Raw genomic sequence first — 19,515 nt, forward strand, 5'->3', positions numbered from 1 at the left:
TTGTCATAATTACTGTGGAACATGAGTTTGAATGTGATTGGTAAATACTCGTTAACACAGTCACATCCCGCTTATAAAAGGGTCTTTTTTTTGTTTTTCTTTTAGAGGAACTCGAATTCATTATTGATTAAGCGGTTTTAATTCCTTGGCGCCATGCCTTTCCACATTATCATGTGAATAGAGATTACTCAGCCAGCTGACCTTTCTGTCCATAAAAGCCTTGCCCAGCTCAGGAAGCTCCATCCCCCCCAGAGGAACACAGATGCCTTCTGACCCCCACCAGGCAGAAGAAACCTCCCCTATCACAGAAATACAAAATATGGAATCGGTTTATTCTGAGGCCAATGACCTGATTAACCCAGTCACAATCAACCTTAAGTAGAAGATCTGACCAGGTTGCCATCACTGCAGCTCAACACAGACAGCCTGGTACATCTGCCCTTCACCATTATGAGGTCCTCTGTTTAAAGCCCACCAAAGGCCTAAGGAGATCCCAAGGGAAGGAAAATTTATGCAGCAACACTTCTGTCTTTATTGCTTTCCCTCCCAAAAGACCAGTAGGACAGAGACTAAGTGCCAGCTCAAGCCCTCGTCCCCAAATACACCATAGACAGTTAACCCTGGGTCATTGATAGGTGGAGACTTCAGGATGTCAAGCTCTGCAACTTCTTTCTCAATTCCGTTTTATCTTACGCTCACACTTGAGAAAGCTGGTATGGAAGCTCAGGCCTTGTACAAGTCTAGCATGGCACCTCCCATGGCGTCCAAAATGGCTCCTTGTCTGGTGTCACAAGGGGGCAGTATTAGCTGAGGTTTGACTTGTGTTTTTGACAGTAAACTAACATGAAACAGAACTGTACATTGCTATTCAGTTGTTCCTGCATTTTGTACATAAGCTTGCTTCAACAACACATTGCAGGTGGATTATATTTGCACAGACACTTGGGTCAACATTTGTGAGAAGAATTATTAGATGTAAACAGGCTCCTTCTAACAAATATCCCCATGCACATATACTGATGTACAGAATCTGCTGCTGATGAATACAGTTCCTTAGGGTCCACTTCTGATTAAAAAGGTCATTTCGTCAAGAGCTGTGGTTTTCAGAGTGGACTCTGTGAAGCCTTGCCCTAGGATTCAGTTATTCATTTATTTTCCACAACGGTTATCCTGTATAAGGTTGCAGGGGTGCCTGGTGCTTATCCCAGCGAGCTCAGGGCACAAAGAGGGGTATGCACACGCACATTCACACATTCACTCATAGACATCGGGCAATTTGGAAAGATCAATTAGCGTACAATGCAGAATATATTAAGATTAAACCAAGCTAAAAAAAAATCATATGAGGTGTGGAGTCAAGACTTTTGGCACAAGGTGGGGTACAATATAGGCCTGTTCACATAGTTTAATTGTTTGTGATAGGTTTGTATTCAATTCAATTAAATTTTATTTGTATAGCACTTTTAACAATTGACATTGTCACAAAGCAGCTTTACACAATCAAAGGAATTATTTAAGTTTGTATGAAATGTGAATATTCATGAATCAAATGATAAGATTATTCCTGATCCCATTCTACTTTGGGTGATTGATCTGCAGTCATACTGTGTAAAACTGGACGTTCAGTAAAACAGGAGATGTGTTTAAGTTATGAAGTCCAGTTTATTATTGGAGGCTCCGGTAGACTGTACAGTCCTAAACTACAGTCCTGAACTATCAAGGCATATACAATCATGAGTCCTCAGAGGACAGCTGTCAGCATCTGCCAAGGTCAGGACCGACTTCGTGGGAAAGTGGAACCGCCCCCATTCACCACACGCATCCCAGGTAGACCACACAAGGAATCCATGCGACGAAGACTCCAGCCAAAAGGGGGACACCAGAACGAATACAGAGGACAGAGGGCAGAGGGAGTCTGAATCACTGGTAGCTCAGAAGCCAGCCATATATCCGGGTTCGATTCCCGGCCAGGCTGTTTGGGTGCATTGAGTTTGCATGTTCTCCCCGTGCTTGGTGGGTTTCCTCCAGGTACTCCGGTTTCCTCCCACAGTCAAAAGACATGTAGGTTAGGTTGATTGGTGTTCTTAAAATGCCTGTAGCGTGTAAATGAGTGTGTGTATGTCTGTGTGCCATAGACTCCAGGTCCCGGCATATGAATATAGGATTAAGCGGTATAGAAGATGATATATACATATTTAGGTTTTCTTTGGCTGACTCTTTCTCTCTCTCTCTGTCTATATATACAGTATACAGTATACAGTATATATATATATATATACACTGAAGTTTGTATACATTTTTTGCTTGTATTAATTTGCTTATATTAATCTGTATATGAAAAAGAAAAACGTGCATAACTATTGTAATACTAAAGGAATTCCTATAGATCATAAAGTGATATATATAAATAACGATTATATTATTACTATTATATTAATATTAGATATTAGAAATATATTAGTATAGTTTTTTTTTTTGTTTGTTTTTTTGCTGACTCATTCCCTAAATATCACCAGAGGGGCTCCGAATTTCACATCGCTGATAAACAACAGCGCTTTCCGTCACTAGCACTCAGTGTATAGAGAATAAACTACACTACCCACAATACACCTGCGCTCTCCACCGCTCCGCCCCCCCTCTCCTGCTCAGCCGGTGTATCTGGATACAAAGTCAGCTCGAGCTGACAGTCCGATCCGCGGACGCGGAATACACGAGCTGTGATTGACAGGTGGAGACATTCACTCCGGTGACGTCTGGATCAGTCCGGAGAGAGAGAGCGCAGGCGCGGGAGACGAGCGGCTCGGTTCCGGTCCAGGAGCGGAGAACAGCGCGGCGTAATGTCACACCCGAGCCTGCTGGAGCGATGATGGACTGTAAAGGCAACCAGGCGACCACAGACAGAGCTGAACGGAACAGAAGACAGGCTTTTAACCCGAGGAAGGTGGATTACAGATAAAACCACAGGAGGAGGTTGCATCTTATTATTATTATTATTATTATTATTATTATTATAAGATGGTGGAAGGATGCGTCGGCTTTGCAGTTTATCCATCAGCATCAGGTCATATTTCATCATCGTCGACCTCTTACGGAGAATCAGAATAATTACACGTTCGTGCGAAATGAATAGCACCCTGAGCTATTAATACAAGTGGTTGCCTCTGTACAACAGGGATATTCCTCCTTGGCAACAATAAGGACAGCTATGCCAAGGGAACATGGTGTGTGCAGGCATCTGTGCAATTCCTGTGCAAGATAAAACAAGGTGGAGTGGAGTCGTGTCATAATGCTTCTCTGGCTCGAGCATGGATGGACCCGCATAAACATATTTGCATAAAGTGAATGAATTCATGCCCGGACTCTACTTGTGGACCCAAACCAAAGAAACATGGTTCAACACGGTTTCCGTGATCATGACTTAGTAGTAGACCTGAGTCTCTAAGGATGTGCAGAATGCAAACATGCATCATCATCATCATCTTGATGGAAGGTACTGTATCTTGTCTGAGGTAGTCATTGTAAGAGTACAATATAGGCCTGATCACATACTTTGATTGCTTGTGAAGGGTTTGTGTGAACAGAATGAACGACTATAAGAAAAGCATTGAGTCAAGTCATGCCCTGTTAGAAAAGATGCGAGAGATTCAGGCCCTGTGATGATGTTCCAGTGGAGGAAACCGGGAAAATCTTTTTCATGCATTTGTGTGGTGAATGAAGTACTCAGTTTAGAATTTCAATTCGCCACAGTGATTTCAGACACCTGTTTAAAAGTGCCTTTATAGATGCTAGAACACAGAGGCTGTCATTTTGCTAAAAATAACATTCCAGCACAGTATAGTGGTGCTTTTGGCTCATTTAAGACCTCCCTCCAGTTTAACAGGCCTGAATTTGGTTCATGGATTTTGTGCATGAGTTAACCGAGGTTCTCCCCCAGCTGTTGAAACCGCACCGCTGACTCAGTGACTTCGGAGATGGACCCAAATTCAACACTAAGCAGTATGGGTAGTGGAGGCAACGCAACCCCACTACCTTGCATCGGGTGTGGAGGTTCCTGTGGGGTGCCACCTCCTTCCATAGTGCTGCCGAACACGAATCAGACTTCCTGCCTCTCTCATGCAGAGAACGGCAGCAGCTGGAACTCCTCCACCCTGTCCTCCTCGGTCAGCTCCCCCGAGTCCCACATGCACCAGCATCATGGGGCCTCCAACCCTTACTGGACGGCCGTGTTTGACTATGAAGCGGCGACGGAGGAGGAGTTGACCCTAAGACGTGGAGATCTCCTGGAGGTGCTTTCCAAGGATTCAAAGGTGTCTGGAGATGAAGGCTGGTGGACCGGTAAGATCCAAGACAAGGTGGGCATCTTCCCGAGCAACTACGTGACGCGGAGTGACACCATGCTGCCCACTGGAGGTTTGCTGGTTGGGGGTGAGAGTCCTCTGGAGATCGACTTTTCAGAGCTGTGCTTGGACGAAGTCATCGGAGCAGGAGGCTTTGGGAAAGTATATAAAGGCTTTTGGAGGAACAAGGAGGTAGCTGTGAAAGCAGCACGCCAGGACCCCGATGAAGACATCAGCGTCACGGCGGAGAGTGTGAGGCAAGAGGCACGGCTCTTCTGGATGCTCAGACACCCCAACATCATTGCACTGAAGGGGGTCTGCTTAAAAGAGCCTAACCTTTGCTTGGTAATGGAATATGCTCGTGGTGGGGCGCTAAACCGGGCACTGGCAGGGAAGAAGGTTCCTCCCAGGGTCCTGGTTAACTGGGCGGTGCAGATTGCTACTGGCATGGACTACCTGCACAACCAGACCATCGTCCCTGTCATCCACAGGGATTTAAAGTCCAGTAACAGTGAGTACAATTTCATATTAATGGTGGTATATTAACATCTTCATGAGTTTCCTCACATTGTGTGGAAGACGTTCTTTTACTCAGCGTATGATAGCATGCTATTTTTGATTATATTATTCTCTTCCGAAATGTATTCATATAGTAAAACTTACCTTATAACTTAATGTCCTGCATTGTCATAGTTGCAGATGATTGAGTTCATTAATTTGCACGGGCTACCTCCACGTTGCGGTTGTCAGAATGAAATCTTATTTTTGGAAAGTGCACATGAAAAATCCACCCGTTCAGAGAAAAATGGACCAGTACTAATTTTTGGGGGAAACTGCCTCCTCTGATGCTCTAAACATGAGTAGGCAAAATAAACATTGTCAAAGTGTACACTTTGCTAATAGACAGGCCTTGCTAAGTCTCATTTTTAAAATAGGCTAGCTAGTGAATGATAAAGCACATTAGCAGGTATCACATTCTGCCAGCTTGCAGGTTGCGCTTGGACCAGCTTACATCAGTACACACTATAATAGTACTTGACCCATTGTATATAGTACTATGGTATTTCGGACAGCACCATGGTGCTGATATAGTACATGTACTTCACTATGGTCCATGATTCTACCATGGAACATGTACCAGGATCCTGTCAAAGATATGCTATACATGTTTACATGCGATAATGGTAATATTTGCTGTATCTATATGGTATGGTAATATTGTATCATGTTTTGCTATTTTCCAAATCTTGGTTCCACTGTAGTATCTTTCAAAGTGCTCTTCTATAGTAACCTCTGCAGTGCCATGTTATCTGTTGTGGTACCCACCAAGGGTTAATATGCAATACTTTGATGAATACCTGGCACTTATCGCATACCATTGGGTTTCTAATAAGATCATGCCTGTACTATACAATACCAATGATCTGTACTAACATATCTAATATGGTACAGTATGTACAAACATACTGCATATGATGAGCCTCTGTAGCCACTATGGTATCCCAAATGTGCCTTTTTTTTTTACCAAAATATTGTAGTACCACACCATAGTACTTTCACAGTATCCACTGCAGTGCCATAATTTAACATCTTTAATATCCTGTGGTCTACCATATGGCCTACCATGCTAATGTTTGAATTTCTATGGTAATACTATGGTATATTATGTTTTTTATAGTTTATATAAATATAGTTTACATACTACATGCTTTAGTAAAAGTTCTTCTGCTTTACCAAGAATAGACGTGACAGTGCCTTTAAATCAAATAGGCCGAAAAAGATACCAGTGACCTCCATTTAATGGTTTTTGGAAATTCCTATAACAATTCCTATTATCAAGAAACTGTCATAGCCAGAGCTTCAAAGCATACAGATACAGATATGGATATACTGTAGGTAACGTCTTTACTTTACACCCTTAGTGTAAATACATGCATGTGACTACATGCAGTGTTTTGAAGCATCAGGGGCATTTCCTTTGCCTTGAAGACTCACTCTTCTTCCTACTTCCTGCTGTCATCCTCTTCTGCTGAAAGGGAGCTGTGGGCTATTTCTGGTCCATTGTGCCACTTGCTGTTTAAAACCTACTTGCAGATGTTGATGTGGTGGCCACACGCACATATATACACATATACTTGCGTAGGCTGAACCTTAATATTAAGCAGTGGTGTTTCTTTTTAGTCAGAGTTTGAAATTTATGGCGTGCTCCTCAGGACCCAGAGAGAAGCTTAACAAAGTCCCATAGTCCTCATCTCCTTCAAGATTAGTGCTCGGGGATGACCGGGATGCTCGTTTACATTGCTCCTGTTTGCATGAGGTGGAGGAGGTGTGTGTGTGTGTGTGTGTGTGTGTGTGTGTGTGTGTGTGGAAAGGTATTAGCCATTAGACTGTGAGCGTGTAGAATTACTTCGGCTCATTATCCAGGTGCTTCGAGCTCAGATATCTTCTTCAAACTCTAGCCGCACTTGGCAAAGCCACCGAGGTGATGCAGGACGAACCCAAGCCCTGCAGCTTCTTCCCAGCAAACCAGTGTTACACAGTAATCAGCCCTCCTCTGCTTAAACCTTTCAGAAAGCAGGAATGCGGCAATTGTGTTGCTCCTTTAAATCTAGCCTGTTGCATGCTCTACCGTCTGTGATTACAAAATACAATAGCCAAGAAGGAAAAGTCGATATAATTGTGGGCTGTTCACACCTGTCACCTGTCACCTGTCAGCTCAGCGTTCAGTGAGTCATGCAGGACATATCACTCGACGTATGGAAATATGTCAACCTGAGACAATGCTACATAATGACTTAGCTGCTCTTTATTATTCATGGTGCACCCCAAGGCGAAGGCAATTGAATGAAAATGACAGCATTCATAGATGTCGCCTGTGGTGGCTAATTTTACCACACTTGAAAACCTGCTCTGTGCAACCAGGATAATCTGATTACTGTGACCTTCTTTGGAGTGATGTCACTAGGGCTTTTGTGATCTGATAGGCTGTGCACACTGGTCAGTCCATGTCCCATCTCACTCCATGGCTGGACTCGTTCCATACTTTAGCTACCTGCATCCTAAAAAACAAAAGCGTCCACCTCGGTCAAGGTATAAGGATCAATTTTGAGGGGTGACTCAGCGCAGGGTAACGCTACACTACCTGATCACGTTCCCTGATACACTCCCGAGGCAGACGGTTACCAGAATCCAGTAGGAGTGACAGCCAGTGGCCAGCTCACGTGACCTGTACTCTGCTCTCAGACACATAAAAACCCTAAACCCTCATTTCATATTCAGATCGTAGTTAACCATTTGAAACCATGTTTTACTGAAAAGTGAAACAATATCAAGACGGATTTGAGGGTTTACATTTACCTTCCTATAATCCATGTACAGTATATGGCAAGAACTAAATAAAATGATTCTGTATTCATGGGAAAGTAATAACAGTTATCTTGTGATGAAGACATAAAGAACCTAAAAGTCACAAATAAATCAGCATTTTAGAACGTCTGTAATAATTCATAGCTCAATCACATTAAGATGTCACTTTATTAGATGACCAGGCACAAAATGGTGAACTAACGGCAGAAAACAAGGTGATCTTTTTGGTTGGGATATTTTATTCATCTTATTTAGACTCCTGTACCTCCAGGAAACCCGTAAGGATTTGCTACTATTAATTATTCTATTAATTATTTAATTCCTATTTTATTTATTAATTGATTCAGATAATGGGTTTCTTAAGGAAAAAAGGCTAGAGTTGAAATTACTGCATAGTTTTGTTTTTTGTAATTTAAAAAAAGATCCGTTTAAATATTCAGTATCCAAATTAAATAAAGATGTTCCGAGCCTGATTGATGTAATTCTAAGCTTATATTTATTTAAAATAAATTCAAAACACCTATTGAGTGGCAGTTCTATGAGTAAAAAAAAAGTCTTATTGATAAAAGAAGACAGAAACTCCACAGAAAGGTTATAGTAATGCGAATAACTACCCTTCACGGCCGCGATAAACAGAATGGCATCTCAGAAAGCACAATCATGAGATAGCAGAACTCCGCACTGAGCTCCTCAGTCCTGGAGAACAAGATCAGGAATCTGAGCCAGCAGTGAGCCAGATCAGCTGAAGGAGGGAAAATGACCAGGTGATGTTTTTTTTCTTTATCTTATCTCGTGCTGTACGGTTTCAGTAAGCGTGTACTTAGTGTAGCCTGAGCGTTCTGTTCTCGGTTGGCAAGGAGCAGGAGGAGAACCTAATGTGGTCTTCTGTTGTTGTAGCCCATCAGCCATCAGGTTGTGTGTTGTACATACTGACATGCTTTTCTGCTCTGCACAGTTGAAAAGACTGAGTGTTTGAGTTGTCAGTAGTCTTCCTGTCAGGTCCAACCAGCCTGGCCATCCACCTCTGACCCCTAATCTGTCATGAACAGGGTGTTTCTGAATGCAAAACTACTGCTAGCCTGACTTTTAAAGTGATGTTTTGATTTAGAATCTATATTCAGTTAATATGGATGTCAATAAAGAGTTGTAAAATCAACTAAAATAACCACCTCATATTAACATTTCTAGGAAATCATCAGATTTCTAAGGACAAATGTTACATTATACATTACCAGTCAAATATTTGGACATAGGTTCTAATTAGGCGAAAGGTTGGTGCACCTCCAGGGTCGAGGGTTTGATTAGTGTATCGGGTTTGTGTGCATGGAGTTGAGAACATGCATGTGTTTCCTCCGGGTACACCGGTTTCCTCCCACAGTAAAAAGACATGCAGATCAGCTTATTGTCGTTCCCAAATTGCCCATAGTGTGTGTATCCTGCAATAGATTGGCACCCTCTCCAGGAAGTACCCCCACTCATACCCAGAGTCTCCTGGGATGGGCTCCAGGCCCCCCCGCAACTCTGTACAGGATAAGCAGTATGGAAAATGAATGAATGATGACCTTTTAATTCAATTTCTCTGCTATAGAGAAGAAGTTCATTTAGAGTTAAAAGCCTCAGAAATTAACAGCACCTCAGATTAGAGCCATTATGAAGTGTTTACAGTGCAGAGCATGAGTAGTGGAGACATCTCAATATCAACTGAAGAAGATCATTGCATATTATAAATACTGTAGAAAGATATAAAAATCAGGAAGGACTATGGAATTAGAAGGTATGTCCAAACTACCGATGTGCTGCACATGTCACTGAATACTACAGGCTTACAGTACACAATGAAGGTGTGTTCCAGCATTGGCAACACGCAGGTGGTAGGATTCCAGTTTAAAATGCTTAGTCTCAACCACGCATGCCACAGGTACAGGTTTAGCAGGTCCAGAGCAATAAGAGAGCGGCACAGCTGACAGGATAGAGGGAGAGAAAGTGAGTGAAGTACACATCCTGAGGCTGGCAACAGCAGCATAGCAACAATGATTCCTTTATCGCACTTGTATAACAGAACTGGGTTTATAATGACACCAGTCACTCAGCCAGCTGGGGGAAGGGACGAGAAATTGAACAACGGATGGAGAGAACATGAGTTACATGGAGTGGACCTTGTACCAATAAGAGACTAAATAGAACAAGGGATGTGTGTAAACCATGTGTGTGGGTGTGAGAGAGAGAGCGTGTGTGTGTAAGTGAAAAAGCTTCAGGGTCAGTGATTTTCAAAGGCACTGAGGTCACCAGGCCAGAGGGTAACCAGTTAAGCATTAAAACCAGGGGTGTGTCCATACACAATATGACAGAATGGATTAATGTTATGATGTTCAGGATGGAAAAATGGCATGTCCCTTGCAAAATGGTGTACACGTTGCTAGTTATATTTTAAATGTACGTGTTTTTATTTATAATCCTTGTTTCAACAGGTTCGTTTAGAGTGTTGTAGGAGCACATTTATGTACTTAAGTGATATACAGCTGATGATGCTCTTGTACACAGACATTGGGGTCTCCATACTGGGCTGTCCTCTCTGTGAGTTGTAAAATGACTAAAGAAAATGGGCCTCAATTTTCTCTAATGAAATCTTGTTTACATCCTGTTTAAGACCTTCATTTTCCTTTACATGTATAATATACAGTAGCATTACTCAAATTACTGTTATATACAGTATCTATTTATTAGCTTATGAAATTTGGTTTAATACGTAAGACGATGCTGTTATATAAGAAATGTATTTAATTTATTTATTATAGTAAAAAAATATTCTAATTTTTATTGAAATACTCTAAACAAAAACTGGTATGCACTATTTCAGTGTTCATGTAAACGAGGTGCTGCAGGGCCACGCCTTGCCAGTGATCACCAGAGCTAAGTACAGCTGGGTGGAGCTGAGCAACAAGCCAGGGGAGGGTAACTTCTTATATGAGTTCATATAAGGGGCTAAATCTAATTGGCCCTGGCAAAAAAAAAAAAAAAAAATTGTTAAAGGACAAAAACAACAGACAGTGTTTATTCAGTGTTCACCTGAATGTCAACAAATGATTAAAACTTTGCTATAATAGGTCACCTTTAAAGAAGATTATTAAAAGAAAAAGTTTATAAAGTGTAATAATTTACAATATTAGGTGCATTTCGAGCTTTGTTTTCAATAGTGAACACCTGTACACATTACTAGGGTGTTAATATATATCTGTGTATGTGTGGATTTTATCATCATCCCATTGTAAAAAATTTTTGATGTTAAATAAATGTGATGGTTCAGATTATATAAGTGGAGCGATAATAGCTATCTTTTTGCACGATCAGAGTCCTTTTGGTAAAGTCTGTTGATTTGGCAGGTATTTTGGCAATAATTCTTCATTTTCAGACATACAAGACCCTACAGTTTATACAAGAAGCCTAAAAGATCCCATGCCATTAAGAAGAGAGATCCGATATAATCAGAAAGATATATCAGAAAAAGAATAACGTTTCAAATCCAGATTTAAAAATGGCATCAACTACTACTGTAAAGGTACATACAGGTATACATTTTCCCTCCTATCATTTCTGAGACTATGTAAATGAGCTCCCATTGAGTTACGCCTATCGTATTTCCTTTTACGCTTTTTTTGTAACGTCAGTTTGACAAGATTTTGGGTTTTCTTCCATTTTTTTTGTGTTACACATTGTGAAGAATTGGTGGATTCTTTGGAAATAATAAAGAAAATGTTGCTTTTTGTCGCTGAAACAGTGGATCCATGTCATGTACTGTACATATGTACAGTACATAGCAAAGAGTTACATGATGCTTTTGCTCTATTCCATGTGATCCTTCACTCATGCACACCTCTACTCTAGGAACCTTTTCCTAAAAACCCCTAATAGTGTTCTTCCTTCTCCTTATCTATATTTGTATTCATTTATAAGGCATTGTCTGTGCATTCCGAGTAATACACTTATATCGGGTTACCTTCTTTAATATAATTGAGTCTTATGTTATAATGAGATCAAATAGTGTGGAACATTTAGTAGGATGACCTATTGCACACTTAGAACCATTATAACGGCAATCATGCTGGAAAGAGTTTGTCCTTGACATGGACACCCTGACTGTAAACGCTTACAACACTACACTACTTTATTGCTCACACATCGCTTAGAAGTCAACCCAATTGCTTTGTGGTGAACTATTAATAAGTAATCGAGTGCATTCCTTTCTCATTACTCAAATCCACTGATGAGGTTTCTTAGACAGTGCCGATTGTAAAAGCGCCACGGATGATTGTTTGCATTGTGGGTAGAATCAGTGACTCACTGCCGGCTCTGGCTGACGACTGCTCTGACGCTCTGATAAACCGTTTCGTTTCAAGCTTTGTGGCTTCGCCGACCCTGTGGGAACGAGGACATGTGGGTCACCAGGTGCTACCGTGACTGCTTCCCCAGTAACACAGCACACTAGATCTCCTTGCTCATTAGTATTCGTGTATAAATATAAATGTAGTACTGTGGAAAACAAGGAGGAGAATGACAGCGCCTCGTTCATCTTAAACAGTCACGGATCAATGATTAGCAAGACTGAAATACTCCCACACACATATGCGTGAGATTGTGCATGCACATGACAACATCTTAATGATTTAAATGATCAGATAATCAGTGCAGAAATGCGTCCTGTCCAAATAGGGCTCCAGAAATGGGAGTCCCTGGTTCTTTCACTACATATACCTAATTTGAAGACAATGTTTGTTGTAGGTCTTTTGGTTATGCCTGATCATCATTAGATAGTAGTAATGGCGATTATGTTTACATGGACTTTATGTGTCCAACTTACTACTGTATAACCACAAGACTTCATGCCACACTTCAAGTAATCATGCCCTCACAGGTCAAGAGCTTCACTTAACGTTCACATGACAAAATAACAGAATGGGGAAAATCGTGATCTCTGTGATTTTAACCATGTCATAGATGTTAGTACAAGAAACTGCTGACCTAATGGGATTTTTACACCACAACGTCTCTGAAGGATGGTATGGAAAAAACATTGTGTGTGTGTGTGTGTGTGCACGTGACAGTTCTATGAGTGGAAACTCTTTATTGATAAGAGATTTAGCCAGTAGAAAATGGTAGATTGTTTTGAACTATTAGGAAGGATATAGTAACTTATATGAGCACTCTTTACAACTGTATTGTACTGTATTCATGCTGGCTGTGATTGGAAGGTGTCAGAACACACAGCTTGCTTTGTATGTGGATGTGTATCCATAGCTTGATCAGAGTGCTCATGCTGACCCTTAACCACTTCTGAAAAAGCCTATAGGAAGTATGTGCGCTTCCTAACTGGACCATAATGCGATGGAAGAAGAAGAAGGTGGATCATGTTTTACTTTACAGCATATGAATAGCCAGCTATGTGTGTGTGTGTGTGTGTCACTTTAATGGACAAGGCATCAGGGTGCACTGTGGCAAGCTGGATTTTTGTTGTCCAGTTTTTTTTTTTTTTTTTTTTCAGCAATCTAAAATTGTTACAAAGCAGATTGATATCAGGAAGTTGATTTAGATTCCTAAAATGCAAGACAGAGGTTATAGCATGAGAATTCAAAGATCTGATGCTGTAATCATGAAGCCCATCCTGTGCTCATTATACGAACCAGACTACGAACATAACCCATCCTTTTCTGAGTAACTCCAGATAGTAGGATTTTAAATCAGACCAGTATACAAGTGTGTTAGGAAAGATTTATTGCATGATGCATCCATCACACCTTGATACGCCTACCGACCTGCCCTGAATCGCTAGAGAGGGACAAACACACACACGTGTTCACTGTTGGCCAAATTTAAGTTTTTTGGAATTCCATACCTCAAAAGAACAGAAGTCATTAACATTTAAGTCATATGGAGAACCAAAGACAGGCAAAACGATAGGGAGTACATTCAAATTTTTCAGGTAGACAAAAAGGTTACAGCACATATGAGCTATAGAAAGTATTTCCATACAAGGAATCAGGAAGCACCATGAGCGTGTCGCTTTATGGACATAAGGGATAAAGGCATGGAAAATCCATGCAGTATCAGAAACCCTGAGTGGTATCTAAAATTGGCTTGTTTATGTGGTTTCTTACATTGTCACAAACTTCGAGCAATAAAAAAGCTAAAAGGGCACTCAAAGAAAGTTTAATGATGGAGTTATGCTTGATGATAATGTAATTCATATGTTTACATTTAATTACATGTATATTCTTCATTTTTTTAAATGTATAAATGGTATTACAAACTGATGTCAAACTGTAAGATTTTAGTTTTTCTAACTTCTTATCTATGTACGTTAACCTCATAGCTCCAGTGCAGAAATATCGAAGCAAGCTTCAGGCTCCAGAAATGGCAAATGGTCATGGCTAATTGAATACACGTGTGGCCAATGAAAATGCTATGTAAATTTTAAACTTTGGGTAATTTTGTTCTTTAAATATCACATCTATATTTGTCATGAAGCATGTACAAATCTAACAAACAGCACGTCATGCACACGCACAATATCTACCACTTTATGTCTACCAATTGTCACACTGGCCACCACACAGATCAATAAAGAGATAAATTATGTAGCCAGAGGCAGCAGCTAGTGAATTAGTATTCGACACCATGAAAACAAGATAAATACAAACACCACCACTTGCTTCAGATTTTAACCGAACTACCAAATAGTACCGGTCTACACCGTAACACATGAAATTTCTCTTCAACCGTGCCATAAAGTCCGTGTGCCACCAAGTTATTAAAGAGTAACTGAAGCTGGCTTTCTAGAGTCCAAGGTTTGATCTCGAGCTCACATGACCGAGAGAGAAACAGCAGTAACACAGTGTAAACAGAGACCTTTATCCACACCCGCACAGCACACACACACACACACACACACACACTGCCCTTAACCTACTTCATGTCACCAAACACTCATACATCGTCATTCATATACGCATACACACTCAGTGGCGCTCATATAATTACAGCGATAATCACAGAACAAACAAAAAAAAAATATTTATTAACTCCATAACACACAAATGCATGAATACACATACAAAACACACACATGGATGGACAAAGAAACTAATGCAAATGCAAAGAGTTGCCACAGCTTTGCACACACACAGTGAGCTAGCATGGCACAGCACTGACGATCTCGGCTGAGTGATCCAGGGAAGAATGGCACGCGGGCAGTGAGAGGCGTATTGTTCCTGGGCAGCTGGAATCAGGACGCTGCTACACCGTGTGCCCTGGCACTACATTCTCCTGTAAAAGTCCTACCACTGCCACCACGCTCGGGCATGCTTACACTCAGCCATGCTAACACTAGTTCAGTGACAAGAAGACCCTCATCTATATGAAGCCTTCATTGTGCTTCAACAAACAATCTCAACCCTTAAACATATACTGTAAGGCTGTGTGTGTGTGTGTGTGTGTGTGTGTGTGAGAGAGAGAGAGAGAGAGAGAGTGTGTGTGGAACTATCTTCTCACAACTAACAATAACTTCGTACACTACTTCTTACATTACTTCCACTACTTTGTGTGTTTTTTAACACTAGTGCCTGCTATGCTACATTTAAATGGTGCCATAGTTACTGTGCTACCGTTTGCATTGCTGTTAATTGACAAGCTGTGGTGCAATGCTAGCATTTCTTAATATGGATGTTTGGTTAGCAATTAATGCTAAGTGTAATTACAGTCCAAAGTAACTTATTTAGAGTAGATTTCTAACATAACTGAGAGAAATATTAATATTTTAGACAGTTTTCAGTGTTTTATTTTATACTCCACATGACTTAGCAGTTACATTAGCTGTAGCTTTTAGCTTGCTTGTTTACAGCTTGACTCAGAAGCCTGTTGTATTTTTTGCCATTTTAAAAGTGTTAACTGTACTAAAGTAAGGATGGAAATCACTAGTCACCTCCTGATACGATATATCACCATACCTTGGTGCTGATTTAATTAAAATCGCAATTTTTATAAATATGCCGATATTACAATTACCCCAATAATGTTACAGTTTTACATTTTAAAAAAAGTTTAATGGTGAGTTTTTATGAAATAGATTTTCTTACTTGAAAAGCAATGAACAATAAAAAAAAAAAAAAGCCCTTTTTTTTTACTGGGAAGCACGTATCTCTGTTATGTCATCTGCCATAATTATTATTTCAAAACAAACGTAGCAAATAATTCACTCATGCGACACAGAATGAAAAGGTGTAAATAGTACAGAGTGCACCACTTGCAGGATTATAAAGATATGGTGATGTTTTATCTCCTTAAACGCTTCCAAAGTCTAAAAACTCAACCTGAGAGTGCGGGATAAGTGGGTGTCGGCAATTACAGTAGATTTGGAAAGTTGGAAGTTTGAATTGGACGTGTAAACTTGTGCTTTCAGTATTCTCACTGTTTAATGTACGTAACATTGTGAAAAATATTTTGCTAGACAATAGGGAAATATGGACATGAAGCATAAGCTAGACTTAAATTTCGATAGCTTTTTGTCAAGATAGCTTTTTTAATACTGCATTTTCCATTGACCATTATCTTGTCATATGGCCTTAATCATGCATACTTGTTTTATGTTTATCAATGAATATTTAGTGTTTTTAAGTTTTGGTTTTGTAGTCTTTGTACTTGTTATTGCTTTTTCATGCTATGCTCATGTCCAGAGTTCATGCTTCAGTTCCATGTCCTGACTTTGTTTTAATTAATTTTTTTTTCAATCTATTAAATATAAATCTGCATCTTTACCTTCTATGCAAAACCCAGTACAGTAATGAAGTAGCCATTGGATGTTGAAGTCCAAATCAAACCGGGACTAAATGCTCCCTTAAGTTTTTTGAGCAGTATTATGTGCGGTATATACTCTATAGCCACTTCATTGGGTATACATTACTAGCTCTGGGTTGGGCCTCTTTTGCCTTCAGACCTACCATAATACTTTGTGGCCTAGATTATAGATTCAACAAGGTCCATATTGTCATGATAGCATCACACAGTTGCTACTGATTTGTTAGCTGCACATCCATGATGCCAAACTCCTGTTCCACCACATCCTAAAGGTGCTTTACTGGATTGAAATCTGGTGACTGTGGAGGCCATTTGAGTACAGTGAACTCATTGTGATGTTTAAGAACCCCGAACGAGATGATTTTAGCTTGTGACATGGCACTTATCTTGCTGGAAGTAGCTATCAAAAGATGGGCATACTGTGGTCATACTGTATGGACCACAAGGGATGGAAATGGTCAGCAACAATACTCAAGCACTAAGTAGCATAAAGTGTGGCAAGAAAATATTCCTTACATCATTACATCACCAGCACCCTGAACTCTTGATACAAAGCAGGATGGATCCATGCTTGCAAGTTGTTTGTGTCAAATTCTGCCCCTGCCACCTGAAAGTTGCAGCAGAATCATCAGATCAGATAACATTTTCCAATCTTCTATTGTACAATTTTGGTAAGCCCATGCAAATTTTAGCCTCTGTTTCCTGTTCTTAGCTGACAGGCGTGGCACTCTGTTTGGTTTTCTGTTGCTGTAGCCCATCTGCTGTAAGGTTTGACGTATTGTGCGTCCAGAGATGCTCTTTGGCATTCCTCGGCTGTAATGAGATGTTATTTGAGTTAACGTTGCCTTTGCATGATCTCGAAGCAGTCTTTGCATTCTCCTCTGATCTCCGGCCCCAACAAGGCAATTTCATCCAGAAAACTGCCTCTCATTGCATTTTTTTTTTTTTTTTCAGACCATTCTCTGTAAACCCTAGAGATGGTTGTGCATGAAAAATCCAGTAGCTCAGCAGTTTTGGAAAAGACTAGCCCACCTGGCACCAATAAACATGCCACTTTTTTAAAGCACTGAAAACTATTCAAATGAGCAATGTCAACATTTATATATATGTAAATTTAATTATGGAAACGTTCCATGGAACTAAATTACAGTTTAAATAGAATAGAGAAACCATAGGTGACATGGGATATTTAGCAAAAAAATTCTTGTAAACAAGACGCACTTGTACAGTAAAGATGGAAAAAAAATAGATTCCTTTTTTGTTTTACTCCATTTGTGTTTTTGATTCCAAAATGTTTAGTTTTTTCTTTAAAAATAATTTTTACACTGATAATGGAGACGCATCGGTCGATTGGCCAGTGACCGGCCATGACTAGTGAACGGCAGATTTACTTTAGATATAAACGATTCTGTACAGAACGCACAATCTTTTGAGTGGCGCAACAGAAATAGATTTTAATGGTATTACATCATCAAAAACCGCACAAGCTCATTGTCAAGTTGAGATTGGAGACTTTGGAGACATTTGATGCAGTAAAATGCAGTTGAACGAAGGTATGCACAGGATTTAAGGTATAAAACTTTTGAGTCGTGACAACTTTTTTTTGAAGGTTCAAGATCTTAAAATCTTAACAAAAATTGTCATATTGAATTTGAATATTTAGTAACAGTGGTGTGAAAAACTATTTGCCTCCTTCCTGATTTCTTATTCTTTTGCATGTTTGTCACACTTAAATGTTTCTGATCATCAAACACATTTAACTATTAGTCAAAGATAACAGTAATAAGTAAACCTAAGATAACCCTAAGTAAACACAAAATGCAGTTTTTAAATGATGGTTTTTATTATTTAGGGAGAAAAAAAATCCAAACCTACATGGCCCTGTGTGAAAAAGTAATTGCCCCCTAAACCTAATAACTGGTTGGGCCACCCTTAGCAGCAATAACTGCAATCAAGCGTTTGCGATAACTTGCAACGAGTCTTTTAACAGCGCTCTGGAGGAATTTTGGCCCACTCATCTTTGCAGAATTGTTGTAATTCAGCTTTATTTGAGGGTTTTCTAGCATGAACCGCCTTTTTAAGGTCATGCCACAACATCTAAATAGGATTCAGGTCAGGACTTTGACTAGGCCAATCCAAAGTCTTCATTTTGTTTTTCTTCAGCCATTCAGAGGTGGATTTGCCGGTGTGTTTTGGGTCATTGTCCTGCTGCAGCACCCAAGATCGCTTCAGCTTGAGTTGACGAACAGATGGCCGGACATTCTCCTTCAGGATTTTTTGGTAGACAGTAGAATTCATGGTTTCATCTGTCACAGCAAGCCTTCCAGGTCCTGAAGTAGCAAAACAATCCCATCACACTACCACCACCATATTTTACTGTTGGTATGATGTTCTTTTTCTGAAATGCTGTGTTACTTTTACGCCAGATGTAACGGGACACGCACCTTCCAAAAAGTTCAACTTTTGTCTCGTCGGGCCACAAGGTATTTTCCCAAAAGTCTTGGCAATCATTGAGATGTTTTTTAGCAAAATTGAGACGAGCCTTAATGTTCTTTTTGCTTAAAAGTGGTTTGCGCCTTGGAAATCTGCCTTGCAGGCTGTTTTTGCCCAGTCTCTTTCTTATGGTGGAGTCGTGAACACTGACCTTAATTGACGCAAGTGAGGCCTGCAGTTCTTTAGATGTTGTCCTGGGGTCTTTTGTGGCCTCTTGGATGAGCTGTCTCTGCGCTCTTGGGGTAATTTTGGTCGGCCGGCCACTCCTGGAAAGGTTCACCACTGTTCCATGTTTTTGCCATTTGTGGATAATGGCTCTCACTGTGGTTCGCTGGAGTCCCAAGGCTTTAGAAATGGCTTTATAACCTTTACCAGACTGATAGATCTCAATTACTTTTGTTCTCATTTGTTCCTGAATTTCTTTGGATCTTGGCATGATGTCTAGCTTTTGAGGTGCTTTTGGTCTACTTCTCTG

At 40.3% G+C, this 19,515-nt stretch overlaps 1 protein-coding gene across 2 annotated transcripts in view; it reads left to right on the forward strand.

Annotated features, from left to right (window-relative positions):
- Positions 1–2,999: 2,999 nt before the first annotated feature.
- Positions 3,000–19,515, forward strand: part of map3k10 (mitogen-activated protein kinase kinase kinase 10) — a 39,681-nt gene continuing 23,165 nt past the window's right edge. For both annotated transcript variants that reach the window (XM_053499749.1, XM_053499750.1), the window contains exon 1: positions 3,000–4,848. In XM_053499749.1, the coding sequence (XP_053355724.1) occupies positions 3,972–4,848 (877 nt within the window). In that variant the 5' untranslated portion in view covers positions 3,000–3,971. The remainder of the gene's footprint in view (positions 4,849–19,515) is intronic.

This window comes from Clarias gariepinus, chromosome 7 (genome assembly GCF_024256425.1).
Source record: "Clarias gariepinus isolate MV-2021 ecotype Netherlands chromosome 7, CGAR_prim_01v2, whole genome shotgun sequence".
Taxonomy (NCBI): Eukaryota; Metazoa; Chordata; class Actinopteri; order Siluriformes; family Clariidae; genus Clarias; species Clarias gariepinus.